The 27,583-nt window shown below is 37.7% G+C and overlaps 6 protein-coding genes across 18 annotated transcripts; 3 read left to right on the top strand and 3 right to left on the bottom strand.

Moving 5' to 3' along the window:
* Positions 1 to 6: 6 nt before the first annotated feature.
* LOC125468979 lies at positions 7 to 3,264 on the top strand. 3 transcript variants are annotated; one of them, XR_007251318.1, is made up of 3 exons: positions 7 to 142; positions 897 to 3,053; positions 3,127 to 3,264. XR_007251318.1 is itself a non-coding variant. In XM_048565846.1 (3 exons), exons 1-3 carry the CDS (start codon positions 52 to 54, stop codon positions 2,618 to 2,620), a joined length of 447 nt encoding a protein of 148 aa, XP_048421803.1. In that variant the 5' UTR covers positions 10 to 51. The 3 variants fall into 3 exon arrangements, 2 of the variants coding, with proteins under 2 accessions (XP_048421803.1, XP_048421804.1); XM_048565846.1 differs by lacking the exon at positions 3,127 to 3,264 and having other exon boundaries at positions 10 to 142; positions 893 to 1,038; positions 2,411 to 2,620; XM_048565847.1 differs by lacking the exon at positions 3,127 to 3,264 and having other exon boundaries at positions 13 to 142; positions 897 to 1,038; positions 2,411 to 2,620.
* LOC103958597 (probable LRR receptor-like serine/threonine-protein kinase At3g47570) lies at positions 2,023 to 10,621 on the bottom strand. 9 transcript variants are annotated; one of them, XM_048565841.1, is made up of 6 exons: positions 10,470 to 10,590; positions 9,365 to 9,412; positions 8,341 to 8,397; positions 4,213 to 8,124; positions 3,665 to 4,094; positions 2,023 to 3,384 (listed from the first exon to the last, which is right to left on the bottom strand). In XM_048565841.1, exons 4-5 carry the CDS (start codon positions 6,908 to 6,910, stop codon positions 3,679 to 3,681), a joined length of 3,114 nt encoding a protein of 1,037 aa, XP_048421798.1. In that variant the 5' UTR covers positions 6,911 to 8,124; positions 8,341 to 8,397; positions 9,365 to 9,412; positions 10,470 to 10,590; the 3' UTR covers positions 2,023 to 3,384; positions 3,665 to 3,678. The 9 variants fall into 9 exon arrangements, with proteins under 9 accessions (XP_048421798.1, XP_048421793.1, XP_048421791.1 ...); XM_048565836.1 differs by adding an exon at positions 9,645 to 9,855 and having other exon boundaries at positions 4,213 to 8,397; positions 10,470 to 10,588; XM_048565834.1 differs by lacking the exon at positions 10,470 to 10,590 and adding an exon at positions 9,645 to 10,453.
* Positions 10,622 to 10,664: 43 nt separating this feature from the next.
* On the top strand, positions 10,665 to 12,801 carry LOC103958596 (clathrin light chain 2-like). The gene is made up of 3 exons (XM_009370878.3): positions 10,665 to 11,084; positions 11,524 to 11,677; positions 12,255 to 12,801. Exons 1-3 carry the CDS (start codon positions 10,726 to 10,728, stop codon positions 12,603 to 12,605), a joined length of 864 nt encoding a protein of 287 aa, XP_009369153.2. The 5' UTR covers positions 10,665 to 10,725; the 3' UTR covers positions 12,606 to 12,801.
* Positions 12,802 to 13,961: 1,160 nt separating this feature from the next.
* Positions 13,962 to 18,011, bottom strand: LOC103958595 (mucin-1). 2 transcript variants are annotated; one of them, XM_009370877.3, is made up of 5 exons: positions 17,284 to 18,011; positions 16,950 to 17,067; positions 16,293 to 16,407; positions 14,799 to 15,827; positions 13,962 to 14,547 (listed from the first exon to the last, which is right to left on the bottom strand). In XM_009370877.3, exons 1-5 carry the CDS (start codon positions 17,474 to 17,476, stop codon positions 14,293 to 14,295), a joined length of 1,710 nt encoding a protein of 569 aa, XP_009369152.2. In that variant the 5' UTR covers positions 17,477 to 18,011; the 3' UTR covers positions 13,962 to 14,292. The 2 variants fall into 2 exon arrangements, with proteins under 2 accessions (XP_009369152.2, XP_048421801.1); XM_048565844.1 differs by having other exon boundaries at positions 16,950 to 17,154; positions 17,284 to 17,424.
* A 1,353-nt stretch (positions 18,012 to 19,364) lies between these two features.
* LOC103958594 (arginyl-tRNA--protein transferase 2) lies at positions 19,365 to 23,400 on the top strand. Its single transcript, XM_009370875.3, has 6 exons — positions 19,365 to 19,739; positions 20,220 to 20,258; positions 20,464 to 20,614; positions 21,019 to 22,161; positions 22,445 to 22,745; positions 22,869 to 23,400. The coding sequence occupies exons 1-6, from the start codon at positions 19,589 to 19,591 to the stop codon at positions 22,983 to 22,985; spliced, it is 1,902 nt and encodes a 633-aa protein (XP_009369150.2). The 5' UTR covers positions 19,365 to 19,588; the 3' UTR covers positions 22,986 to 23,400.
* Positions 23,401 to 24,241: 841 nt separating this feature from the next.
* On the bottom strand, positions 24,242 to 26,833 carry LOC103958598 (protein yippee-like). Of its 2 annotated transcripts, none has more exons than XM_018650232.2 (6): positions 26,672 to 26,833; positions 26,342 to 26,569; positions 25,334 to 25,377; positions 24,778 to 24,886; positions 24,639 to 24,694; positions 24,242 to 24,549 (listed from the first exon to the last, which is right to left on the bottom strand). In XM_018650232.2, the coding sequence occupies exons 2-6, from the start codon at positions 26,435 to 26,437 to the stop codon at positions 24,465 to 24,467; spliced, it is 390 nt and encodes a 129-aa protein (XP_018505748.1). In that variant the 5' UTR covers positions 26,438 to 26,569; positions 26,672 to 26,833; the 3' UTR covers positions 24,242 to 24,464. The 2 variants fall into 2 exon arrangements, with proteins under 2 accessions (XP_018505748.1, XP_009369154.1); XM_009370879.3 differs by having other exon boundaries at positions 26,342 to 26,464.
* Between the last annotated feature and the right edge of the window lie 750 nt (positions 26,834 to 27,583).

Here is a 27,583-nt window from a genome sequence, read left to right as displayed (position 1 = left end):
AGGCCTTCTCTCCTCCGTCGATCTACGCCGAATCGAACGGCCAGGGCTTTGATGGAGAGTTTGGCGGGTCCGATGATCCGATTTTGCCGCCTCCGTCGGAGATGCTGCCTGAGGAGGGCTTTGCTCTCAGAGAATGGAGGAGGTAGGGATTTGAATTCTGATTGTTTGCGATTGAACCTATAGTTCTGTATAGCAATTAAAATTTGATTCTTTTGTGCAATTTAGTTGAAAGTTGTTGGTTTTGATTTGGCTTGATCTTTCTGTTGCTGAGAGACTGAGTGGAAGTTGTTGTTTTGATTTCGGTAGTTTTCAAGAGTTGCATGCTTAGTGATCAGTAATCTTCTTTCTGATAACAAATTGATAAATTGATTGTTCATCTAAAAAACTAAAACTTGTTAAAATCTTTATGAATTTCATGATTGTTGTAAAAATTCTGCAACTTGAAACGCTCCAAATAGTTTGGAATTCTGCCGGAAAGGTTGCTATGAGAAAGATTGAAATATTCAACCCCTCTTAAAGAATTCAGGATTCAGGAATTGTCCCATCCATTAAGTTCCCTCTCAGAGACAGAGTCCTCAAACTCATGCAACTCCCAAATGGTTTTGGAAACTCGTGCAATTCCTGAATCTTTAAACCTCCAAATAGTTCTGGAAATTGACAGAAAATTATTTACTATGTTTCCATTGTGAGCAATATTTACTATGGAAAACTAATGAAAAAGATTTGAAAATTTTGAGTTTTGACGATAAGAACAAAATAAAAGGTAAAGTGAATAGTATCATGATTGATTTTTTAGTGTAAAAATAAGATTTTTTTGTTAAAGTGAATAACATCAAAATCTTTTCGTTAAAGTTCCTTATTTACTATGTTTGGAAATAATGTGTGGTCCAAGCCAGGAGGAAGAGTTCCGTGACAGAAAAGTATTATATTGAAGAGAGGTTGTACATGGAAAGAAATAATAAACTTTTCAACTATCCGAGGCTATTTGGAATAGCTCCATGCACATTATTTTTGGCTACAGATGATACTTCAAGACAAGTAAGTTCTCTAAGTTGTTTGTTTTAACTTTTATGTAAATGATGATGTGTAAATGAAATTTTAACTAAAATTGACGCTTTTTTGTTCAAATTTGTATAGTTATGCAAAATGATGTGCTACAAGGTTGAACTCAATAAAGTTGGGCAAACCTAAACCCAACCCGAATAAATCTGAACCTACTTCAAACCCGAACCTGACTAAACTGTATGAACCCAAACCCAACTCGAATTGTAAAGGTTGGGTTAGGGTTGGTTTGACCATGCAACACGCCCAACCCGCCCAGTTCCACACCTATCTTTATGCACTCTCTCTTATCTTTCTCTCTGACCTTCGCCTGCGACCCTCTATTTGGATCTATGTATCAATCTAATTAAATTAGTATTAATGTTCAAATCCACAGGGAGTTGTTGTAGGGTTTTTTTTTTTCTTTTCTTTTTAATTATTAAAATTTTAAAATCATTTTAAATCTCATATTAAACAAGTTTTTAAATCTTAAATAAAATTGTTTTTAAAAAATATTTTTAAAAATTATGAAAACATTTAAGTACGATACCAAACACGCCGTAAACACACTCTAAATAAGATTAACAATGCAACAAATGAGCAATTTGAGTAAATTTATTGACAATGCAAGAGGTGTGCTTAACGTTTATTTTTGCAGGCTGTGTACGAAAAGGCTTGCGCGCGCGCGCACACACATACATATACATATACATATACATATACTTATACATATATATATATATATATATGATTAACAATGCAAGAGGTGTGCTTAACGTTTATTTTTGCAGACTGTGTACGAAAAGGCTTGCATACACACACACACACACACACACACACACACATACATATACATATACGTATATATTTTTGCAGGCTGTGTACGAAAAGGCTTGCATACATATATATATATAGACACACACGCGCACACACACACACATATACATATATATATGATACCAAATTTAAATTGACAAATTCTAACTTAAAATTGCATAATTTAATTATAAGAACATGAACCAACCTTAAATTGACAAATTCCAAATTTCCAAGCAAACATAAAGATGATCTTACAAATTAAGATCATTCACAAAGCATACAAAATGAAATTGCAGAAGGGAATATCCACTTCACTTGTTTCAGTCCTCCTCGTCATCATTCAAAAGATCACCGTGCAAAATTCAAGCATTGTCATGGGATTTTATTTTAAGGGAACTTTAACGAAAAACTCTCGGTACTGTTCACTTTAACGAAAAACCACATTTTTACACTAAAAAATCAATCATGGTACTATTTACTTTACCCTTTATTTTATCATTATCATTAAAACTCAAAGTTTTCAAACTCATTTTTACACTAATGATAACAGGCTATTATTGCTCGCTACTTGGGCATTGATCACGGATTCTCTCTAGGCATCCTAGTTCCAGTCAGCACATCCCTTATTAGACTCAATTCAGCTACCACATTGCTCATGTATTTTCGCTCTCTCGGCATCACTACAGAACAAGCAACTCCTACTCTTACAATGGAAGTCAAGCACTCCACAACCCTTTTTCTTCAATCATTTGGCGCATGATTCCCCTTGTTACTTCTGGGATTAGTACTGCTGCTACTTTCTTCTATTTGTACAAGTACTGGATCACATATTTCTCCCACACGTTCTGGTAGAGCCATCATAACAAAATTGTGTAGGTCCATACCACCGTTAAACATGTTATCTGTTGGCCTCTTGCCAGTTAACATCTCCAACAACAGCATTCCGTAGCTATACACGTCGCCATATGTTGACACCTCGCCTCCCATTCCATACTCTTAAGTTATATGCACAAAAACATAGCTTTGTTCTTATGTGTGACTTCAAAAAACTCATGCTATATACAAAACCATGGTGCAAGCGCAAATAAAATATATATAAAAGAAAATTTACCTGGGGGAGTACAGCCTATGGTGCCTTTTATGACATTGGAACTGCTTTCGTGCAAAGGAGATGGGCAAGAAGCATCCTGGAGGTACCTTGCTAAACCGAAATCACCAACACAAGCATTCATGTCACTATCTAACAAAATGTTGCTGATATCACAGTGAACTATTGGCACGTGGAAGCAATTGTGCAAATAATCCAGAGCGCACGCTACATCGATGGCAATGTGAGATTCAGATTCTTTGGCAGATTGGCTGGCCTATCTACTCCTTGAGTTGATATGTGCAGCCACTCATCTAGGCTTCCATTCACCATGAACTCATACACCAGGGCTTTGAAATTGTTGTACTTGCGTCTGTATTAATTTTATTTCTTGGTCGTTGGAGGATGTCATATAGCAAACATTAAGTCATCCAATACTACAACGTACATCAAATACATAAACATTAAGTCATCCATTTGTGATAAAAACCCAATTAAAATTGCATAATTCATAACAAGAACCAAACTTAGATTGACAAATTCCAAATTTCCAAGCAAACTTAAAAATGATCTTACAAATTAAGATCATTTACAAAACATACAAAATGAAATTACAAAACAGGAAAATCCACCTCGTCATCATTCAGAAGATCACCATGCAAAGTTCAAGCACAGTCATGGGATTTTATTTAACGATAACAGGGTATTATTACTTACTACTTGGATCGTCATCATGGATACTCTCTAGGCATCCTAGTTCCAGTTAGCACATCCCTTATTAGACTCAATTCAGCTACCACATTGCTCATGTCTTTTCGCTCCCTCGGCATCGCTACAGAACAAGCAACTCCTACTCTTGCAATGGAAGTCAAGCACTCCACAACCCTTTTTCTTCGATCATTTGGGGCATGATTCCCCCTATTACTTCTAGGATTAGTACTGCTGTTGCTTTCTTCTATTTGAACAAGTAGTGGATCACATATTTCACTCACACGTTCTGGTAGAGCCATCATAACAAAATTGTGTAGGTCCATACCACCGTTAAACATGTTATCTGTTGGCCTCTTGCCAGTTAACATCTCCAACAACAGCATTCCGTAGCTATACACGTCGCCATATGTTGACACCTCGCCTCCCATTCCATACTCTTAAGTTATATGCACAAAAACATAGCTTTGTTCTTATGTGTGACTTCAAAAAAACTCATGCTATATACAAAACCATAGTGCAAGCACAAATAAAAATATATACAAAAGAAAATTTACCTGGGGGAGTATAGCCTATGGTGCCGTTTATGACATTGGAACTGCTATCGTGCAAAGGAGATGGGCAAGAAGCATCCCGGATGTACCTTGCTAAACCGAAATCACCAACACAAGCAGTCATGTCACTGTCTAACAAAATGTTGCTGGGCTTTATATCACAATGAACTATTGGCATGTGGCAGCGGTTGTGCAAATAATCCAAAGCACATGCTACATCGATGGCAATGTTAACTCTTTGAGTGAGATTCAGATTCTTTGGCAGATTGGCTGGCCTATCTACTCCTTGAGCTGATATGTGCAGCCACTCATCTAGGCTTCCATTCACCATGAACTCATACACCAAGGCTTTGAAATCGTTTCCTTGAAAATCAATGCTTGAACAAGCAGTCAGTAGCTTGACAAGATTTCGATGCCTAATGCTTTTCAAGGCTTCACATTCAGACATGAAACTTTTAGAAGCTCTTGAAGTTTGAAGATTGAGTACTTTCACCGCAACAATTCTTTCTTCATGCTCATTGAGAACTCCCTTGTACACGGACCCGAAGCTTCCAGAACCAATCAGATGCGAAGCAGAGAACCCATCAGTTGCTTTGAGGAGATCTCCATAGGACAGTTTCAAGAGTGAAACCCCCAGTGATGATCTTGAAGTTGACTTAAGCGCTCTAGCCTTTCTTGATCGATAAAGAAATGCAAGTAACAACACCAAGACCAAGCCGACAACCCCACAGGAAACTGAGATAATTAAGTTCAGCTTAGGAGATAACCCGCGCTTGGATTGCTTGGAGATGCATTTAGGCAATCTTAAGTGAGTTATACCTCCACAAAGCCGTGTGTTTCCCACAACAGATACTGCACTTGCATTCTTAAAAACTCCTTGGATTGGTACTGCACCTTCAAAATCGTTAAATGAAAGGTTCAAATTCTGCAAGAATGGGAAACTCCCCAAGTAGTTAGGAATTATACCAGACAAGTTGTTGTGAGAAAGGTCAAAATCTTCAATTCCTCTCAAAGAGCTCAAGGATTTAGGAATTGTCCCTTGCAATAAATTTTCACTCAGAGAGAGAGTCATCAAACTTGTGCAACTCCCTAAGCCTTGTGGAATCTCACCAGATAACTTGTTTTCAGAAACATCCAAGAAAACAAGATGCTGTGAGTTGCCTACTTCCATGGGAATGGATTCAGTAAGTTGGTTTCCAGATAGATTCAAGTAAACAGGTAAATTGATGACTTGTTTTGGAATTGGACCGCTAAGATTGTTGTGGGAAAGATCCAAATCTATCATAAACCTGCAGTTTCCAAGACTTTGTGGTATGCTTCCATTTAACTTGTTTGAGTTGAGAGCCAAGCTGCTTAATGAAGTGAGATTTCCTAGAGATGATGGAACATTACCTGACAATTCATTCGAATTTAGAAATAGGGCATAAAGCTTATTCAGTTTACATATTGAACTGGGTATGGTGCCTGCCAATAAATTTGTAGAAAAGGCTAGTCTCCCCAAGTTGATAAGATTTCCAACCCCGGCGGGAATGTTTCCGCGTATCTGATTGTCATGAAAATTTATTTGCCTGAGATTTGTTGAGAGATTGCTGATAGATTCAGGCAGCAGTCCCCCAAAATTATTGAAGCTAAAAGATAAAGCTTCTAAATTGGTGCAATTAACTAGAGAAGGGATGAAATCCAAGTCACCTTCCTCATTATTTCCAAGATTGTTCTCCTGAAGTGTTAACCTATACAAATTTGACAGGCGTGCCAGACTAGGCACTTTCCCAATAAACTTATTGGATGAGATAGAAAATACTGAAAGGTTTGAGGCATTGGAGATTGAAGCTGGTATTGGTCCAGTGAATCGGTTGATATGAAAAATAAGGGATTCGAGGTTTGGAAATATAGTGTGGCCCAAGCCAGGAGGAAGAGTTCCACGAAGGTTGTTTTTAAACATATAAATGACTTCAATTGACGAGAGGTTGTATATGGAGGGAGGGATGGTACCATTCAAATAATTTGCAGCCAGTGAAAAATGCGTTAAGCTTTTCAACCGGCCAAGGCTATTTGGAATACCTCCATGCAGATTATTTTTTTCCACAGATAGCAACGAAAGAGAAGAAAGATTCCCAAAAGAAGGTGGGATTTTCCCATGAAAATTGTTTTTGCCTAAAATAAGTACCTGAAGCGTGGACAATGAGGCAATTTCAGTTGGAAGTTCGCCACTAAGAGTGTTGCCATATAAGCCAAGGTATTGGAGGTTAGAGCAACGTGATATGTTGAATGGAATATGACCGTCGAAGGAGTTGTTATGAAGGACTAGTGTTTCCAAGCGGAACAAACGACCAATTTCTGGAGGGATGGTGTGGCTGAAGCTATTGTTCGGGAGGTATAAAACCCTCAGAAAGCTCAAGTTTCCAATGTGGGGAGATAGGTGGCCTGCCAGCCCGCTTGATTGGAGGTCGAGCACTGTAACCCTTTGGTGTCTGCGGCCACAAGTAATGCCTGGCCAATGACAGATGTGGAGGGATTCATTCCAAGAGCTAAGGATGCCGAGGCTATCGGTCACGACTTCAGCTTTGAAGGCAAGCAAGGAAAGCCTATCCACCTCATTCCCTGCTAATCGCGAGGAGGAGGTAGAGCCAAAAAGAAAGAGAAGAAAGAGTGGTTGGATGAAAATAAACCAAATGCTAATATGAATACTTGAGAACTCCATTGTAGCGAGGCTGCAAAAGGAAACTTTGGATATTTAACCTTAGGTAATAGTACCCACTGCAAAAGTTCAATTAAGTAATGATTACCCACTGCAAAAGAAAGGAGTCAATTTTAGCGTCCAAATTGGGTTGCACGGCTGGTTTCTGCGTGCATGCCGTGGTTGACGCGTTGGTGAACACAACACATAGCTTTTGTACTCGCAATAATTCTTAATTCAAAAATGCTACTCTTATCAAATTTTTCATACAATATTGTTTCAATAAACTCTGTCAAAAATGCTTATCTTACCACATTTGTATTATCTCTTTAATAGAGATGAGACCTACATGTGTTGATGGACCAACTTCTATTAAAAAAGTGGTAAAAATAATAATACAAATATGTGATAAGTGTTGTACTACTCGAGTAACTTACACGTTGGTTCTTGACGGAAAAAAAAAAAGATTGACGTTTTACATTAGAATTATCATAAAAAGCAGAAAGTAAAACGTAGAGACCCACTAGCTAGTTTTCTACCGTATTGGAAGGTTCACGCAAAGTAGGTAAGACTAGAAAAAGTGACCAGGCATTGCCGCGGGTCTTTAAAATATTTAGGAAATATATATAAAGAAAACAGAGGTATCTTATGCTGTGAGTTTCAAAGTTGTATAGAACATGTAAGATTTGTAAATACATACATATATATATATATATAGCGATACTATTTACATGCATGTGAAATGTAAGAAGGAAATTAGTCCTTTTGTTTTGAATCAAGATCACCAATTCCAAAATACAATTTCAAGAATCATTTCCCTACAGTTGAACATCAAGAAGACCATTAATTCTGAAACACAGATTAAATTTCTCTCCGTGTTAAAAAGCATGTAAGCAGAGAGACAAAGGAGGTGGTTTCTATTACCGGTACGATTAGCTTGTAAAGACTTGTCCACTATGTTCTAAATATTGGTCTCCACTTTAACCACCTTTGAGAACTTTTCTATAGATAATTCCACTATAAAAATAAATCCATGTTAGAATGCGTTTCTATTCATAACACGTTTAATACATTTTAGTGGACCATATAATATCATATAATTGATAGCGGTATGTACTTTTGGTAGATAATTTGTAATCAAATTGCAAAATATTGGGATGTCTAGTTCCCGCAGGAGTGTGTTATCCATATCATAGTAGAGAGGGTACTTCTTGATATTTCGTAATTGCCTCACACATCTGTCATAAAAAAAATCTTAAACGCATAGATTCATCATTATAGCCTAAATTACCATCGCATTATCATATCGGAAAAGACAAAGGTAATCAAACTCAAGTGTCCCACATGCTGACATCCAACAAACCAATCGAAACAAAAGATGCATAAAAGGGTCTCGAGTTTTGCCAAATACACCACAATGAATATGCTTTAACCAAATGAAGGAATAGACTTACCATCATAAGAAACTCATGCCTCCTCTCTATGAAGCTTTGCTGGCTTTCTTTTCTCACCTGCAATTTAGACCAAATGCGCAGAGCCATTTCACCCATGAAATTCTAAATCCAGAAACATCTAAAAACAGATAACAAAGAACCGAGAAAACCGTGCGTGCTGGCATGCGTGTTTCTGTGGTATATTTTATCAAACAGGTGATAGGCACTGAACAAAAGATACATATGACTGTAAATGTTGTTTGTAAACTCAAATGGAAAGCGTAAAATTACACTCTAACATGGTTTGGCAATTTCATTTCATTAAATGATTTCAAATTCAATAATCAGAACATAAAAGAAGAAATATGAAAAATTACAGTTAGAAGCCACACATCAGTTAAAGCGTTGAAAAATAAGCAAGCTTGCTTAGGGAACTATATTTACACCTACAGAATAATAAATACAGCAAGCTAGTACTGATGAAATACTCAAAAAAGGCAAAATTCGTTTTCATTTCTTCCCGTTATTAAAAAACTAAATATAAAAATCAATCCGCTTTGAACCCAGAAATTCGAAACCAAACTCTCACCAAGGGAAGTACCAAAACTCTGAATATTTTAACCCTTAGAGTTCACTTTTGTTATAGAAACTAAAAAAATAAAAATAAAAACCATAAGTTCTATAAAAAAAATGTAATACTAAATCCCAAAAGTGAAGAACTGATTGATTCCCACATATTCAACTTTAATAATATACAAAAATTACAAATTTGGTTCCCCTAAATCCCAAAAGGGAGAAGCAAAAAGAGAAACTAAAATGCGAAGGATGAGGGTCTGCAGTTTTCACATCCACAAACAAACGCACAAATTCTTATATTTTCGAAAGCCAAGATCGACAAGAACACACAATTCAGATTGGATCTCCACAACAGACAAAAACAAACAGAGAAAATTTAAGATTTTTGGACAAAAATTGGGATGAAAATTATGACTTCCACCAGAAAACCAGATCGATGGTTCAATCCAATCAAAAGAGAGAAGCTTACCCCCGGACTGAAGCTCGAAGAGCCTGCTTGATGGCAGATGTAGTTCTACTGCAAGAGAGAGTTGGAGAAACAAGGTTCTAGTTTTTGGTTGAGAGAAACAAACATGAATCAACAAAGAAGCAGTGGATGAATAACTTTAAGAACAACTAATTGCTACTTCAAGCTCCCTAGCTTTTGACGGATCATGATCATACTCATAATGAGCTGACCATGAAACCAAAATCATTACTTTGACAACAAAAACAACTAAATTTTTCAAATAGATTATGCCAAAAATTACCAGCCGAATTACCGAACACCATGATATCGAGTCGGAAAACTGATTTGCAATGCTCCGACGAAGACTCAAGAAGGCCAAGGTTTCAAGGAATAAGGTGCAGTGATAGTATTATCCTTATCAAATACAATTATACAACACAAATGTATGTGCTGCACTTGACAGGCATTGTAAACTTGTGAAGCACAGCTTTGCACGTTTTTAGAAGTCGAGCCTATGCATATGAACGTAAAATGTTAAATACATTTTTCCACCGGTGTCTGAAGCAAATTTTAGATGCATATTGAGATCTCTATGGTTGACACAGGTTTGGAGCTTGTGAAAGTCACATTTTCCATTGATTGAATATCATAAACCACAATTTTATTCAATTAACCAAACCCAAATCAAAAGAACCAAATTTTAGTCAACAACTAATCAAAATAACATCACACAAACCCCAAAAGTTGCACCAATTCCACACAAAAGTTTAAACTTGTACGGCAATTACTACAATCCGAATCAAAATTCCAGTGTTTAACACACAGTGCTTTGGAACTGTGTAAATAATTTAAAATCAGAAAATGTCCCAATCTTTTTTTAATCTCACAAAATTTAAGCAAAATGTAATCCCTAACAAAAATTTTGGAGAATGGAAAGGCCCAATTCCACCCAATATAGATAAGATAATTACAAAATAATTCAAATGGAGGCAATTTGATCGAAATTTGCAGAGCAAAAACCCTAAAAACAACAGAAAGGAAAACCCAAAATAAAATGAAGAACAAAAATCACTAATCACATAACCAAGATTAATAAAAATGAAAAAAATCAATATGCATGAAATACCGAAATAAATAATCAGTGAGGGGGAAGAAATTGATCCCATGTTGGAGCTTTTTCGTTCCAATTCAAATCGAGCAGGAAGGAAGAAGTTGAGGAGCAGAAACGGGCTTGACGGAAGTGAATTAAACTTACGAACCCAATGAAGGCCCACTGAGTCGGGCTAGCCCAACATAAAGCGTGCTGATATTTTTTCTGCGTGAGTTTTGCCTTTGGGAGCATTTCGCTCGGCATTTCGCTCATTGGTGCACTTGACTTGAGCATGGCCTCGTTCACTCAGCCCGAAGACGACTCAGTCCCGACCACCGGCTCAACTCGCCCGTTCGACGACGACGGTTACCTGGGCTACGACCCCCGACTCTCCTCCCAGCGATTCGACTCCTTCGTCGACTCCGAGTCGCTCAAGGACTCTGCCACCGATTCCCCAATCTTCCAGGGCTCCACCGTAGACGACGCTTTCGCCACTCAGCCGGCGTCGGAGGCCTTCTCTCCTCCGTCGATCTACGCCGAATCGAACGGCCAGGGCTTTGATGGAGGGTTTGGCGGGTCCGATGATCCGATTTTGCCGCCTCCGTCGGAGATGCTGCCTGAGGAGGGCTTTGCTCTCAGAGAATGGAGGAGGTAGGGATTTGAATTCTGATTGTTTGCGATTGAACCTATAGTTCTGTATAGCAATTAAATTTTGATTCTTTTGTGCAATTTAGTTGAAAGTTGTTGGTTTTGATTTGGCTTGATCTTTCTGTTGCTGAGAAACTGAGTGGAAGTTGTTGTTTTGATTTCGGTAGTTTTCAAGAGTTGCATGCTTAGTGATCAGTAATCGTCTTTCTGATAACAAATTGTTAAATTGATTGTTTATCTAAAAAACTAAAACTTGTTAAAATCTTTATGAATTTCATGATTGTTGTAAAAAAAAAAAAGATTGATGATTGTTGTCAAATTGTGGTTATTGATTATCAGAAAGTGATTTTATGTTTGCATTGAAGGTGGTGTTAGAAATAAATGGTTGAATTCTGTGAGGTTGTAAGGGAGTTATAATAATCCGAGCTTTTGTGACATCCAGGCAGAATGCGATTCATCTCGAGGAGAAGGAGAAGAGAGAAAAGGAGTTGTTGGTTCAAATAATTGAGGAAGCAGATGAATTCAAGGTGGGATTCTACCAGAAGAGGAAGATCACTACTGAAAATAACAAGGCTGCTAACAGGGAAAGGGAGAAGGTTTGATCAATTTAGCTTTCCAATAAATATTATCGGCACAATATTTTGTTTCATTGAGCTCTTCTAGTAATAATGGCGATTTCAGACTTTACTGCCTCAATTTTAAGTTTTTGGTTGGAATGCATATGATGATTCTTTGGGCTGATGCTTATAGTTTCGTTCTTGGATTGCTGATTCATTCAATAATTGAATGGTTGATCGAAAAAAGTTTTGAAGAAGAGCCACAAATTGTTGTCGCGTATCTCCTCCACATACACTCAGCTTGGTTATTCATAAATATTTACAAGCTCGTAACTTTTATTCTCTTTGCTGGGATTTAACTTTTGTGAATTCAACTAAGTGATGGTCACAACTGTTTAGGATTCTCTGCGTAAATCTTAGCTACAATGTGTCCCTATTAGGCTTCTTCGTAAAACAAATTCTACTAATATTGGTCGTGTTAATGGTTTTCTGAATGTCTTTTTAGCTAACGATTTTGGAATTGAACTTTGTCACAACTTTACAGTTTCTTCGCCTTTAATATCCATATCAATCTCTCTGGTATATTGTTTTGAATTTGTATTTTGGCTTTTCTCAGCTGTTCCTGGCTAATCAAGAGAAGTTTCATGCTGAGGTAGACAAGAACTACTGGAAGGCAATTGCGGACCTCATTCCCAATGAGGTGCCAGCTATAGAAAAGAAGAGAGGGAAGAAGGATACGGAAAAGAAGCCATCCATTCTCGTTGTCCAAGGTCCAAAGCCTGGAAAGCCAACCGAGCTTTCAAGGATGAGGCAGATACTTTTAAAATTGAAGCATAATACACCACCCCACCTGAAGCCTTCACCTCCTGCCCCAGCTCCCAGCAAGGATGCAAAACCGAGTACTTCTGCTCCCCCGAAGGCTGCAGTTGTGGCGGCTACCCCCGAGGCTGTACTAGCTGCTTCGTAATTTGCCTGGCGTGCTTTGTTAGGTTTATTTTGTAGAAACCATGCATTTCCATTACAACATTGTGGAGTTTTTCTTGTTTAGTTGAACGTTTCGTGATGGGTATATTTGGTTCTTAGATTTTGTGTTTCATATGTACAAATGTGAGACGGAAGGGAACTAGGACCTCTGCAAATTTTATTATAAATATTTTTTTTTTCTGTGTTTCAGAAAATACATAGTAAACTTTATATTTTAGGTTAAATTTTCATCTAATGGTTGAAGTAATCATTTAAATTAGTTTAAATTTTCATCTAATGGTTGAAATAATCATTTTAAGTCGTATATTTTATCCACCTACCTCAAACATGATACTATGAAATGGCTTTGACTTTTGGAACGACGAACCTTCAGGACCTTTAGGTACCGTTTGGTACGTGGGACGGGACGGAACAGAGTGGGACAAGGCGTTCCGTCCCACGTTTGGTGCGCCTAAAACGGGTGGAACGAGCTGTTCCACGGGACGAGTTTTGGGTGAATTTTCGTTCCACCTCACCCCCTGGAACGACTCGTTCCACATTTGTGGAACACAAAACTATAACCTCTCCGTCTCCTTCTTCTTCCTCCTTGTTTCCATCCGAGGGTATCTTTGCTCCCGCTCCGTTCCGTTCCATCCTGTCTCGTCCCGTCCCATCCCGTTCCGTCCCGTCCCGTCTGCATACCAAACGATACCTTAGGTGTCAACAGCTTTAAAGGATAATACTTACTGGGGGATCAAACGACATTGCGCGTTCAAAACTTGAAAGTCGTGTTTTTCCAAATGATGCAGAAACTCCAATCGTCCCTCTCCCACTAGCCAGACAACAATCCACCAAGATTAGCGACGGCGAACTCCAATTGTCACTGATAGAGTTTGCCACCGGTCATCATATAGCCTCGGAATCCTATTGTTGGAGATGTTAACATGCAAGAGACAGACGGATGACATGTTATAAAGATGGTATGAATGTCTTGATGGCTACATGAGAAACCCAACTAAAAGGTACAAAAACATATTAATTTGTGATACATGATGATTATAAAAACCGAATCTTATCATATAGATAAATAAATAAATTAACCTGTGATATAGGTTGATTATAAAAATAAAAATAAAATATATGAATAAGGTTTAGTGGAGGATGAAGAAAACTCTCTTTCTAAAACAGTCTTATAATTTGGTTCTAAATGCAATCTCCTTTTTCATTAGTGAACGGAGAAGATTTAACTAATCAAAATCTCAACCGTTGACTCATTAAAAAAAAAAAAAAAAAAAGCATGTGCAGGTGAGCAAAGCTCTTGAAAACACCTGCAACACAGCCCATGGTATGAGTCAGCAGCTTTCACTGCGCTCCCAGAAGTACACATTCAACTTACCAAAGATGTGAGGCTAATATGATCTCTGGTTTTTCAACAAAGTATCCGTCGAAAGCGAGCCACGAAAGGCTGTTCGGTACATAACCAGATTTCTTAACGTTACAAATATCATGACTTACAACACCACCAGCATATCGGTGCACTTTACGTGAAGCACAGAAGCACAATTCCTGTCAGGTCTATCAGAAAATTGGTTTTCTTTTGACTGTCAAGATGGTTGAAACCGAAGATGAAAAAATCATGTGGTAGATTAGAGATGCAGTTTATGTGGAATGATGGCAGCTCCCCCAAAACATTACCTACCGCGCACACTGGCAGGAGATCGACCACCTCTCTCACTGCCATTATCTTCTACTTCACTCCCGTCTAAACAAAGGCCATTGTTGTTTACACTAACTTCGGAGCTAGCATTACTGCTAGTGGCAAGAGGAGAATCTGAAACACTAATTGTTCTGCTTCGTGCAGGCCCCGATCTCACACTGTACATGGAGGATGCAGGAATATTTGTCATCAACGGTCTTAAATTACCTGGAATGGATCGCCTTATATCCTGCAACCAACACCAAATCAAGAAAAAATTATGTACAACAAACTTGTATCAAATACTTTCTCTAGATTAAAAGTAAATTTTGACTGCTTATAAAGAACACTGGGAGGGAATGAGGGAAAGCTATCTTCTACAACAGAGAATATGAGATACTTCCACAGAAATAGCATGCACAACTTTGCAACGAACAGGCATTCTAGTCTCAATTCGCATGGGAATATACACCGACTCGTAAAATGGAAAGATATGCTTACCATGTGGCGTATAGCCATATCAAGGGATTTCTTTGAGAGTGATCTACCAAAGCCTGAGCTGTCTGGGGATGAAGCTGACTTCCCGGAGTGGTTACCATGAGGAGAATGTTTGTCCTCTTGCTTCGGTGGTGCCAGTTTCCGCATATTTATTACCCTCTCGACCATTTTTGTTCCCATTAAAACAGGGCTCACATTGTCATTAACTTTAGAATGTCCACGACTGAATGCAGGAACAGAGCTCCCACTTGTATGACTAATGCCATTGGGAGCCCGTCCTCTTGAAGGAGAGCATGATTGCCGTCTTGGTCTTACATTGGGACCAGGCTCAACGGAAGATGATCGAGAACTGGGTGCTCCAGGCCTACCTCTAGTGGCTGAAAGTGGTCTGTCAGGAAGTGTTGTCCTTAAATTTGGTGGGGCCTCGAGTGAGAAACCAGGCATTTCTGAGGGCTTCCATGGTCTAGATTTTACTGTTGGGGACGCACCACGTGATGGCACTGGATTTCTTGCTGTTGTAGGAGCTGGCTTGGACATTGAAGGTGAGGACTTTGATGGAGGAGCTGATATACTAGGTGTAGGGGATGGCACGGACGGTCGACGAGTTGGTGTTGATGCTCTTGATATAGGCTTGGGTGGGGGTACAGTGGGTCTGGAAGTTGGTGTTGAAGATCTTGCCGTAGACCTTGATGGTGTAGAGGATCTTGAGGGAACTGTAGATTTCTTTGCAGGAGTTGTCGATCTATTTGCAGGAAGTGTGGATCGAGTTGTGGGAACCGTAGACTTAGGGGCAGAATTTATGGACTTGTTTAACGGCAAGGTTGATCGAGAAGTAGGGGTTGACGATCTTGAAGGTCTAGGTGCTGAAGGCAACGTGGGGCGTCCAGTTGGTGTTGCAGGTCTTGATCCTGGACCCCCAGACGATGAAGGCCTCCGGGTCCCAGAATTTGAAGAACTCAGCCCAGGGGAAGAAGTTGATTGTCTAGACACTAAGCTGGTCCTAGCAGCAGGCTCCGGCTGGGAGTTAGCTAACTATGATCACAATAAAGAAATGGCTAAGTAATACTACATGAAACTCAAGCACAATTAGAATTTAGAACTCAAAAGTGAGAAACTGAAAACCATCACGAAATTTACCCTTTTATAAAGACTGATAAACGAGAGAAGCAGCATCTTCTATGAATTACAACATTCTAAACTCAATGGTTGTTGAATCTAGTAGTTAGATGCTAGATATGTAATTTTCTCTTAAATGCACATTCTAAGTTAAGCAACGTAAAGTTTGAGAGATGAGAATGAATGTCAATAGTTCAGATGTTCATATAACTACCAATTAAGCGCCATATACCAAGGATATCTTTTGCAACTTTTCTGCTTTAAAAAGGACTAAAGATGGATGCTAACTTCCAAAGTCTTAAACTCCCTTTCACACACTATAAATAAATTACAACCACTTCAGATGTAGAACTGCAGCCCAGTTGATAAGGAAATTCTTACTCTAGATTTGAGTGCAGTGGGACGAGCCTTTGGGGTTCCAAGTTGACTCATTATGGTTTTATGCGATTCCATCTCCAACGAAGGAAAAAGAGGAGTCCCGGGTGGAGTTAAAAGCCTGAAAGAAGAATAAAATAATAATACCAACTTAGATAACATTTATCTGTACCTAATAGTAAAACTGCTAAACTGAAATTTAATATGCATTTGAAGAACGGAAGTTGTACAGACTTATTATTCTAGTTAAGCACTTCAATGGCCATGCTTTCCTTTGTCAAAAATTTATTCCCCCTACAGGAATGCAGCACGTTTAGGCCATCCCAACGGACCTCACATTAGGCATGTAATCGGCAGAAATGCATCACCGAACTATATCACTAGTGTATTATTATACTGCTGGACTCTATCCAGAAACTTTGCAATCCAAAAAATTTCATATGATACGCGTAATTGAAACAGAATCTTCAAACATCCTATAAAGGATATGGTGAACCTGATATAAAAGTTCCATAACAGTGGGAAAAGTTTCAGAATCAAAAGCATACAAACCCTAGAAGTTAAAAAAAGGTACGCCCTATTCTGCTTCTTTATTATCCCATCAGAACTCAGCTAACAAATAACTTCTATGTTCTAGAAAAGGAAAACAGATTATGGCATTACCAATCATAATCATTCTTGTCATTCTCAGAATTGAGAAAATCATCAGCACCGGTCTTGCGTGGAGGTGCCGGCGTTGATGAGGAAATATTGAAAATGGGAGAAGTTCCGGGTTTCGTCCCTGCAATGTCGAGGTTACCATATCAGAAGCAACCTTAGTAACAAATATCAAAGCCGAAAATGCGAAACATTTCCACACAAATTTAACCTACAATCAGTACAGACTATTTTAGCAGCAATGCAAGCAAAAAAGCACATTACTGATTTACAAAATCGAAATGTGAAAGCCTCTACATTGCACTCGAAAACCTAATAAATTTAGGCACAAAAAGTATACCTAATGGTGCATCGAACTCTTCAGAGCTGTTAAGAAGAAGATCGTTCCGTTCCTTCTCGCGCTTCTTCATCTCTAGGAACAAAGCGAGCTCTTCTTCCTTCTCCTTCCTCACCGAGGCTCTGAGCTGCTGCCTCTGCTTAATCATCGCTTGCATTTGCGAGTCCTGAGCCCTAAAACTCCGATTCATCGCCATAAACGCTAAGTCCACCGATGGTAAATGAAATAAAATATCTAAAACCTAATTTCCAACCACCGCTTGCGTCGCAGTCGTCGCCCAAACGAAGCTCAGCTACCGTTAGATCTGAAACCGACGGCCAATCGGTGCACAAATTCGACGGCTACGAGTCGGCATTTCGGCTCCGTTTTCTTCCAATCGTAAGAAGTGCTGCGTAGGAGTGTGAGAGCACTGAGAAAGATGAAAGCTTGGAGAGTCCTCGGAGGTATGGAACCGCCATTGTGAAGGAACTGAGCTCCCAAGTGCGTTGAAAACTAGACGAGAAGAGAGATTGAGCTCGGAGGAACCGCCATTGTTGCGGAGCTGAGCTCGAAAGGCGGAGGATGCGAGCGGGAGTTGCAGTGAGAAAGCTCGGAAGATCAGAGATTTCACAGTGGAGATGGAGAGAGAGTGAGGGGGAAGAGGAGCAGTGGCATTGAATGGTAATTTAGGAGAAATTTGGAGTCCGAAATTGGGAAAATGAACGGAGGTGCGTACTGTGCAGGTTTTGTTGTTTCTCTCAGTTAAAGCCTACGTTTTCAGGTCGTGGGTTTTGGTGGGGACATAATCACGATAATGCCCTTCTTTTTAATTTATTTATTTTTTTGGTTTTTGAATTTTGAAGTATTGTATTTGCAGTTTAAGCCCATGTATTTTTGTGTAATTCTGATGCATGGTTTCGAAGATTTTCTTGGTTTTGTGAAGATGTATATTGTTTTGTCTTCCTCTCCTGTGAATCGTACAAGAGTAACTTCAACTTAATAATACAATGTCACATGTTAGTTTTCATTCACATATATTATGATATTGAATTGAGATGTCACCATATCGATCTACCAAATCAATTTAAGTTTTCGCCCAACACCACTATATTGTAGCTTTGAGTATGTGGTTGTATCTGTGACCTAATTGTTTTGAATGTAAGAATTCCTCCTTGATTAGGGTTAATGCCCTATTGTAATTATAGAAATCTCAATACTCACTTTAATTAAATTAAAACTAATGAAAAGAATTTGAAAACTTTGAGTTTTAATAATAAGAACAAAATAAAAAGTAAAGTGAATAGTACTAGAATTGACTTTTTAGTGTAAAATGTGGTTTTTCGTTAAAGTGAACAGTACCGTAGACTTTTCTTTAAAACTCCCATAATTAAATTGAGAGGTTTTCTTTCTTCACTAATGTGCAATAGGAGTGTTTTTTTTCCTTTATAAAATGTGCTATACATTATATTAGGTTCTCGTTAGATAACATGTGACGTATTTGAATTTCCAATCTTTAAATTAAATTACATATAGATATGAGTTTTAATTATGTTATTTCTCAATTAGAGTTTTAGAAATAATGTCTTTCTTTTTAAGTTATTTTTCTCAAAACAGAGATTGTATAAGAGGTTAGGGTTGACCAATGACTAATTAATTAGTAAAGTCTTCAAATTCAAATTGAGATTATATAAGAGGTGTAATTAGCTGTCTTAATTTTGCATAGTTTCTCTCATATAAAATGTTCAGTGAAGGTAAGTTGAATAAAAAAAAATCGATTATATTTCAGATCATTTACTAAAAATATGACAAATAAGACGACGAAGTTTGAAATCTTAAAATTTTATTTTTGAACAAACGATATTATATACAGAGGGAGGGGTATCAATAATATAATTCAAATTCACATTTGACAAGAATCGGACCAAAAACCTCTCGTGCGAAAATAAATACCACTAAATTATAGTATAAATAGCGAAATCTCAAAATTTTGTATTGACAATTATCACGTTTGACCGTGCATCAAGAAGCTAATAACGTACATTTTAAACTTCAAATTTGTATGTATAACCATATAATACTCCATTTATTTATTTTTTGCTGGTTATTCATTTTTCTCAACCATATATGAATAAAAAAAAGAGTCAGATACACAAATGAATTAAGCAATTAAGTCGAACTGAAAATCGGCCGAGGAGATCAATAGAGAACGAGGGAGGGTCGTCGTGCGGCTGATTATTGCGCGCCACGACGTCGTTTGGAAGCTAAAACGCGGTCCAGAACGTCCGATGCAGAGGCGGAGCTGAGCGGCGAGAGAGGATCGAATCGGAAAATGTCGGTGAAGACGAAGAAGGGCGAGGCGGGCAGTAGCAGCGGCGGCGGCAGTAGTAACCACAGAGGAGAAAGCGTGGTGGTGGATTACGGCAAAAACAAAAGCTCCTGCGGCTATTGCAAATCCGGTGCTCGCACCAGTATCTCTCACGGTCCGTTTCTCTCATCAATTCCCTCTCTCTCTATAATTTGTTTGGTTTTAAGCTCGTAATTTGGTTGATTTGTCTTGCTAATTAGATTTAGAACAAGTTTAGTAATTTGATTGTGTGATTTATGCAGCCTTTGGAAAACTTGAGCCTTTGAAATATAGTTGTTTGTTTGTTCCCAAATCGTTGCTGTTTATCGAAAAATTTGTAGACTGGAATCATTGTGTTTAATTCCATGAATAAAAGTTACTGTGATCAATTTGCAAGTTAGTTATGAGGTTTCTAAGCAATTCGAATTTGGACAGAATTTTTATCACAAGCATTTGTTCTATGCAAATTTTTGGGTTTGAGAGTTGGGATGTTAGGCCAATTCTAAGTTGCTAACTATAGCTCGGTTTGCCGTCACCTGTGTTAAAAGTTCTTTTGCCCTTTTGGGGATGAATTTAATGTCTGATTACATTCTTAACTTGTCTTCGATTTTTTCAGGTTTGTGGGCACATAGCATTACGATCAATGACTACCAAGGTTTGCTTTTTATTGGCTTCCCTTTATATCTTGTGAACAATACTACTGTTATTGTAGCGGTAACCACGATAAGAAAACAGTTCTCGTTTGACCCAGAAAAAAAATTGATAAAGAACTCTCTTGACAAATTTGTTATACCATTTTACTGCTTACAATGTTGTCTTGATTTCTTTTTTCTGTATGTATTTAAATGAGTTTTTTTCAGATCTTCTTGACCGTGGTTGGAGACGATCTGGTTGTTTTCTTTACAAACCTGAGATGGAAAGAACATGCTGCCCTGCTTATACTATTCGTCTGAGAGTAGGTGATTTTGTTCCTTCTAAGGAGCAAATACGGGTGTCTAGACGAATGCAAAGGTATGGTTATGTTGCCTTTTATTCCTCCACCTCTCCCTAAAAAACAAAGTTTACAGTATTGTTGTCTGTAGATTGAGAATTACATTTCTTTTGGTACATTTAGTATAGTTCATCAGTTCATTTACAATATAGAGCCCCACCAAAGATGATGTATCATGACACTTTCAAGGTTGGAAATTTATTACGGCACAAAATCTGCTCTAAAGAAAATTCTAATGTCGGACAACTGTTATGCAATTTTCCAGGTTTTTGAGTGGGTCATGGGCTAATTGATGTCGATTACTTTCAGTTATCAGTTGTGTAGTTTTACTATGATTTCTTCTGTATCACTACTAAGTTCTAGCAAAACATACATTTAATTCAATTTATACTTTATCCTGATCAATGAAATAATCTATGCCTAGGTTCTTAGAAGGTACCTTGGACTGTAAGAAACCAGGGGAGTCTATAGAGAATCCAAATGCTTCTAAGGACACATGCAGCCATACGCATCTTGGAGTTTCAAGCTCAGCCGCGAAAGAATCCTGTTCCAATAACAATGAAGAGAAGGGTGGGGAAGAAGAGATTTTGCATTTCTTATCAGATCAAGTTGATAATTCTGTTCGTGGTTGCTCTGAAAGTGGGGAATTTCCTGACATTCAATTTCCCAAAGCTTCTGTTAAAAAGGTTTTACAAGCCAAAAGAAAGCTATTGGTTGAAGGATCAGAAGATCTCTTATACTCGAGCAATATTGCATTCCAAATAGCGGCTACTATAAGGAAGTCATTACCAGGTGAGAAGGATGCCCACCAGGGAAGATTGTTGACAAATATTACAGATGAAAAGGGGCCATCTCCAAAACTTATTGCTCAAAAGCTAGAGAGTTCCTTGAATCAGTTGGCAAAAACATCTGGTCTGTTAGTCAGGGCTTGCAATGGACATTTAAATTTTTATTCTGCCACAAAACAAGCTTCCTCATATCAAAGTGCTCAAACTGTTAGCGTTGCTAAAGGATCTGCTACCAGGTCTGAAAGTAAAGGGTGCGGTGTGAAAAATATCTCTCAATATAATCCAGGAAAGAGGCCGAGGCTTGAGATTCATCTGAAAAGGTCCAGTTTTGATTCAGAAGAGTACGCTTTGTATAGACGGTATCAAATAGCGGTGCATAATGATACCCCTGAACATGTTACAGAAAGCTCATACAGGAGGTTCCTGGTTGATACTCCCTTAAATTATGTTCCTCCAAAAGGTGATGGTACCGTTCCACCTTGTGGCTTTGGTTCTTTCCATCAGCAATATGTGATTGATGGCAAGCTTGTTGCAGTCGGTGTTATAGATATCCTCCCTAGATGTTTGTCAAGTAAATACTTATTTTGGGACCCAGATTTTGCCTTCCTATCACCTGGAAAGTATTCAGCACTACAAGAAATAAATTGGGTGAAAGAAAATCAAGCCCATTGCTCCACGCTTCAGTATTATTATCTCGGTTATTACATTCACTCTTGCAGTAAGATGAGATACAAAGCAGCATATTGCCCGTCTGAGCTACTCTGTCCTTTACGTTACCAGTAAGTTCCCCTTTGCTTGCACCAGCTGACCATGGAAAGCTGTTAACAGTTTCAGTTTACTAATTAGGTTGAAAATTGTTACATCTATCCTTTAGGTTTCCAGTAAGTTTCCCTTCTCTTGATAATTATATCATAGGCAAACTGAAGTTTTCATATGAGACCAATTTGTCTACTTTTTCTACATAATGAATGGAAATCATTACTTTTCATATTAATCAAGAAATTTTTTTAGTGCCCTAATATTCAAGTTTCGGTGGCTGACAAACTGAAATTTCACCACCAGGTGGGTTCCTTTTGATATCGCCAAACCTTTGCTTGATAAAAAGCAGTATGCTGTTCTATCTGATGTTTCCATCCGACAAGATAGCTTGCAGCCTCATGTTTCTGAAGAAGTCATGAAAGTGCAACATGATGACAGTGGGAAAGAAGACACTAATGATTTTCCTATGTACGACAATGAAGGAGCGTTTGACTCTGAATATGAAAGCTCAGACAACGAACAAAATCTGTTATCTGCTGATGTAGAAGATGGAGATGTTGGTAACATTTTAATCGGGTTGAAGGGATCTCGTGTGAGATTCAAGGTATGTATACTCAAGCTTCATAGAATTTTCAGATACCTAATTTAAAACTACTGAAACCTCCCCACCCAAAATCCAACCCCTTATTGTGCATTCATTTACTTACTACACTAGTTTCTCTTGAAGGATATAATGTTCGCTTTTGGCGCCTCAGAACGGAGTTACTTGGAGCTACAGCTGCATAGATATATGAGAGTTGTAGGCAAAGAGCTGGCTGAGCGAATGGTTTATTCACTCGAGTAATTTGGCCGTTCTCACGACTCATATGGATTTCATCACAATGGAAAGATTTATACATTGCAGTTGGAGCCGACTTTTCTGCCTGAATCAACGACGCCTGGTCATTTTAGCCGGGGCTAAACCCGAGAGCCAATGTCGAATAATTTGGTTCGGACGTTTGTTTGCTGTTCGAATCGCCTGTGTTCAATATCCGACAGACTCCTTCCCCGGATTCATCTTGCAGTTTGCATGTTTTTTCTTGATGTCAAGTCATATCTATATGAAGTAAATTTATCAGAGTTGCCCAAATGCACAATTAAGCTTGGATTTACCCATTTTATATTTTATGTAATATCAGACTAATTTTATCGCCACCATTACCTTGGCTGTTAAATTAGTACAGTTGCTACTCAAGGATGTTTATGAACTCTTACTCAAATCTCTTCGTGTTCAAATCACTGAGTTTTGTGCTTATGATTAGAATTGTTCATATTATAATTTTCTCTATAAAGTTATTTTTGTAAAAAACAAATTAAAACTAAGGTTGTACAGTCGATCTATTATACCAATTACATAGGCGGTAAGTACTATTTTTATCAAATTTGTTCTTCTGTTTTTATACAATTGGATGATTAAACAATTTTTGTTTTAATTTATTTTTTACAGAGACGATCTTTGCAGAAAAATTTATAATATGAATCGTTCTAATTATAAATACAAAATTCTATGAAACAACAATGAATAATTTAGTGAGAATTCTTCCTTATTCTTTAAGGAGGCAAGTACTCACCGAATCATTGGTAGCTATTTTTTTGGAATTATTGGTAGCTGTTTCCCAGAAATTTCCATTTTCCTACCATAAAAAAACTTAAATAAATAAAAGAAAAAGAAAAAGGTATTTGCTTAATTACTTGCGGGCCCCTTTGAAAGGATATTTCAACGTCAGCAAAACTGTTTTTTTCCCGCCAGATTGAACGGATTAATTTCGGCGCATGAAGATGTTCGAGTCAGTTTAATTTTGCTACTGTTTCTTGACGTGCACGGTATTGGTACAATTAACTAAAAAATATCTGAGAAAATAAGATGAGAAAATTCCCAAATTAGGAAATCAAACAGAATCAACCATAATCGTGATTCATACAGCCTGTACTCATCACATGAGAAAAACTGTCTCTTAACTTGATGAGAGAAATCGATCAAATGAGAATACCCCGATGTTAGCGAAGAAAGCCCCTGTCACAAGCTTTATGAGCGAATCTATTTTTGAAAAATTACGACGGTGAGGCAAGTGGGAATTTAATTGAACTAGAGATTGCATTTGAAGAGAGGTTACATACAACATGATCAAATTTGAACACAATCAAATGTTTTTACAATTTTGTTATTGCAGGCAAGTGCAGATAGTTGCCTAAATTGAGGAATCAAGAGCTTAGTCATTCACATGAGTGGAAGAAGAACAATGAGATTTGAAGAATGTACAGTTGGGTACGAACGGGGAACCGATCAACCTTCGTCTGCATCGCTGCTACCGACTTGTGCTTCATGACTGGCCCAATAAGTTCTTCCTTCCGGACCCGACACCTTAACCCTGCTCAAGAATGAAACTCACAACGTCATTTTCACAAAACTTAGATTAGATTAGAATGTTAAATTTTCTTTCTACGCATGTCTACTGACCGCTCAAGTACGGATTTTCCTTCCTTGTACTTCTGGCTCTTATCGTGGGCAGTTTCCTGAAAGAAACCATCAAAACGAATAACAGCAGAGAAAGAAATGTATAAATCATGATAGTTCTAATCATGGCAAGTGATCTTACATATTTCCACCCCACTATCGATCCACACCCAACGCAGAAAATGTCAGCAACTGTGTGCAGTCCAGTCATCATCGCTCTATCTTCACACTCTCCGGAAAACACGTTCACTCTGTAATATGATTGGAGACATGAATCCTATATCAAAAACCAACTAATTGCAAGCATATACTGCTCAATGACAAATTTCGTTGACTGAGCTTGCAAACGAGCCCTTATTATCCTATTTCAGACGGCATTATCCCCCAACTTCCATACTTTCAGCGATGTTAAGACGTAATTTAACAGACTACAAATGAAAAATAAGACTCAGAGACTGAGTGCTGGAAGCTATTGGCAGCAATCCTCTCGTTGTATATAAATACAAGAAAAGAAAGCAGATTTTCATTGAAACGGATATAGAACAGTATCATGTGATCAATAAATCGCACATGCAATCAATAAATGTTTCTTGATCACGAGTAAAAACAAACAGAATACTCTTTCGCTATTTCAACATCTCGCCTGTAACTTCCATATCAGACATGGTAAAGGTGTCCAAATATTAAGAAAAACTTACACCTTACTGAAGAGATAAGCCTTCCCATGCCTGCTGTAAAAAGACTGAACGAAACACAGGCAAAACATGTGATCAGAAAATGCGATTGTATTCAAATTTGAAATTACCAATCAAGAGTTACTTGACGCCAAATGAATTGGGAAAATAAGTGGCAATTACAACAAAGAAGAACAGAACAAGCCTTAGTTATACCAAACTATTACCAACATGTATTCTAATAATCATCATCGTTTTATATACGTTGTCGTCAAAACTTTAAAGACGGCACAGACTATAACCATCTGTCAGTTCATTCTAATTACAACGCTATGTTCTCTTACATTACATTACTTGAGACAATATAGATCCAATCATTCACGGCCAAATGCTTCAAAAACTAGTTGTGCGCATGGACGTAAAGACGCATTTGAAAGCAATGAACAATGAAAACTGTGAAAGCATACACCACCATGTCCTCTCTCAGTTGAAAAGAGGAACAAGGCTTCATTTGGGTTCTAGCTGTCCTCTTCACTAAAAACTAGAGCCAAGTTCTTCCGGCACTTCCGGCCGCAAGAGAAAAAAATAAAATGCAGCATCATGTTGATCCAAACGCCTTCAATAACATCCCTTATCATCAATCCATATACTTCAACCGACACCCTAAGAAACTACGAGATACTTAATCAGATCTTCTGCTAATAATATCATCAAGCACCATAATTTACCCTTCTTACAAGTTACTTTACATAGATGATAAATATTGCTTTACATTTCAAGTCCAACAAAAACAAAACTTCCCAAAGTAACTAAACAAAAATCACAAAAGCAGACCAAGTAATACAGTTGACCAATCACACCGTCAAAGAACATGCACATCATCTCACAAGATTTAAAAAAATTAAAAAATTAAAAAATTATATTAAAAAAAAAACAATTAATCAAAACCCGGATGAAAAATTCAGCAGAAAATCACAAAAAAAGAGAATAAATTGCTACGGATTAAAGATTGTAAAAGATCAAATTAACCACCTTGGAAACTACGTCCTCACAAAGAGCAAGATGGGTGCGGCAGTGCTTGCAGCTGTAGATCTTCCCCTCTAGACTCACCACAAACAGCCTCCCCATGCCTCCACCGCACGCCCAGAAAATCCTCTAACCGCCAAAATTCCAAAACAAGATGAAGATTCAGGGAAATGGATCGTCGTTAATATCGAAGAAAACCCAGAACCAAGATTGATTTTTCAAGAAATGAATCAACTGAGAGAGAAAAAAATGGAAAAAAGGAAACCCAATTGAGGAAGAAAACGGCAGATGCAAGAAAAGAAAGAGAGAAAGAATTTCTGGATGATTATATTTTACCTTTGCCTGGTGAAGTCTCTGTTCTTGCAAGAAATGCGGATGGAGAAACGAAGCTGTCACATTTCACCTTCCCACATTTAAAGCACTTTTTATGTTAAAGTGGAACCTGACAAGACGTGAAATCTACGGTTTTTGCCCCTTACAACATAAAATATTCAATTATTTTTGTTTAATCTTAAAAATATTTTCATAGTTATTGTTTGTTTTTGCAAACCTCTGTTTTATACTTATTCAAATTTAAATCTACGCAGATATTATGTATGGTTTTCTTTCCGAGGAAAGATGGGAAATTCGAGTTTAAGTGCAAAAGAGAATACGCTATTTTCATATGGTTTTTATTGGGAATGTTTTAGAATAGAATTTAAAGTCAATCTGATCCTAATCTTTAGAAAATAAAATTCTGTAAAATTAAGCTATCCACTAAATTTTGCTAAGTTGCGCTAAATTTTAATGGCAAAGTTTTAACTTTTTACGATTTTTTATATGAACAGTTATTGTTTATGAAATTTGAACTTCTGATCTACTTACACGTTATGAGGGTCAGGTGTATCCAGCTTTCTTAGATAGAAACGTTTTGCAAGCTCTCAAAGGCCATCTAGAACTCGACATTTTCAAATTGGTACGCTATACCTATTACCTACCAAAGATTTGACTCAAGATATATTTATCAAAATAGATCTTGGGTAGTTTTATTTAGCTAGTCGGAATAAAGAATAAGTTGATGGGTTAAGATGCGAATATGTTGAGTGAGGGTTGCAAAATTCCAAAGGTTATGGAATCAATCTTGGACGACCATTTTATCATTTTTCCTTTTGGATGGTATTCACACTTTTTTTTATCTTTCACACATTATCAGTTCATTTATGTTTTTTATTTTTTTTTAATTTATTTGATTCAACGATAAAAAATTAA

The sequence above is a fragment of a genome, unplaced genomic scaffold (genome assembly GCF_019419815.1).
Source record: "Pyrus x bretschneideri cultivar Hongxiangsu unplaced genomic scaffold, Pyrus_bretschneideri_v1 Contig4, whole genome shotgun sequence".
NCBI classification, from domain to species: domain Eukaryota; kingdom Viridiplantae; phylum Streptophyta; class Magnoliopsida; order Rosales; family Rosaceae; genus Pyrus; species Pyrus x bretschneideri.
Note: the sequence above shows the minus strand (reverse complement) of the source record. Positions and strands in the feature narration are given on the sequence as shown.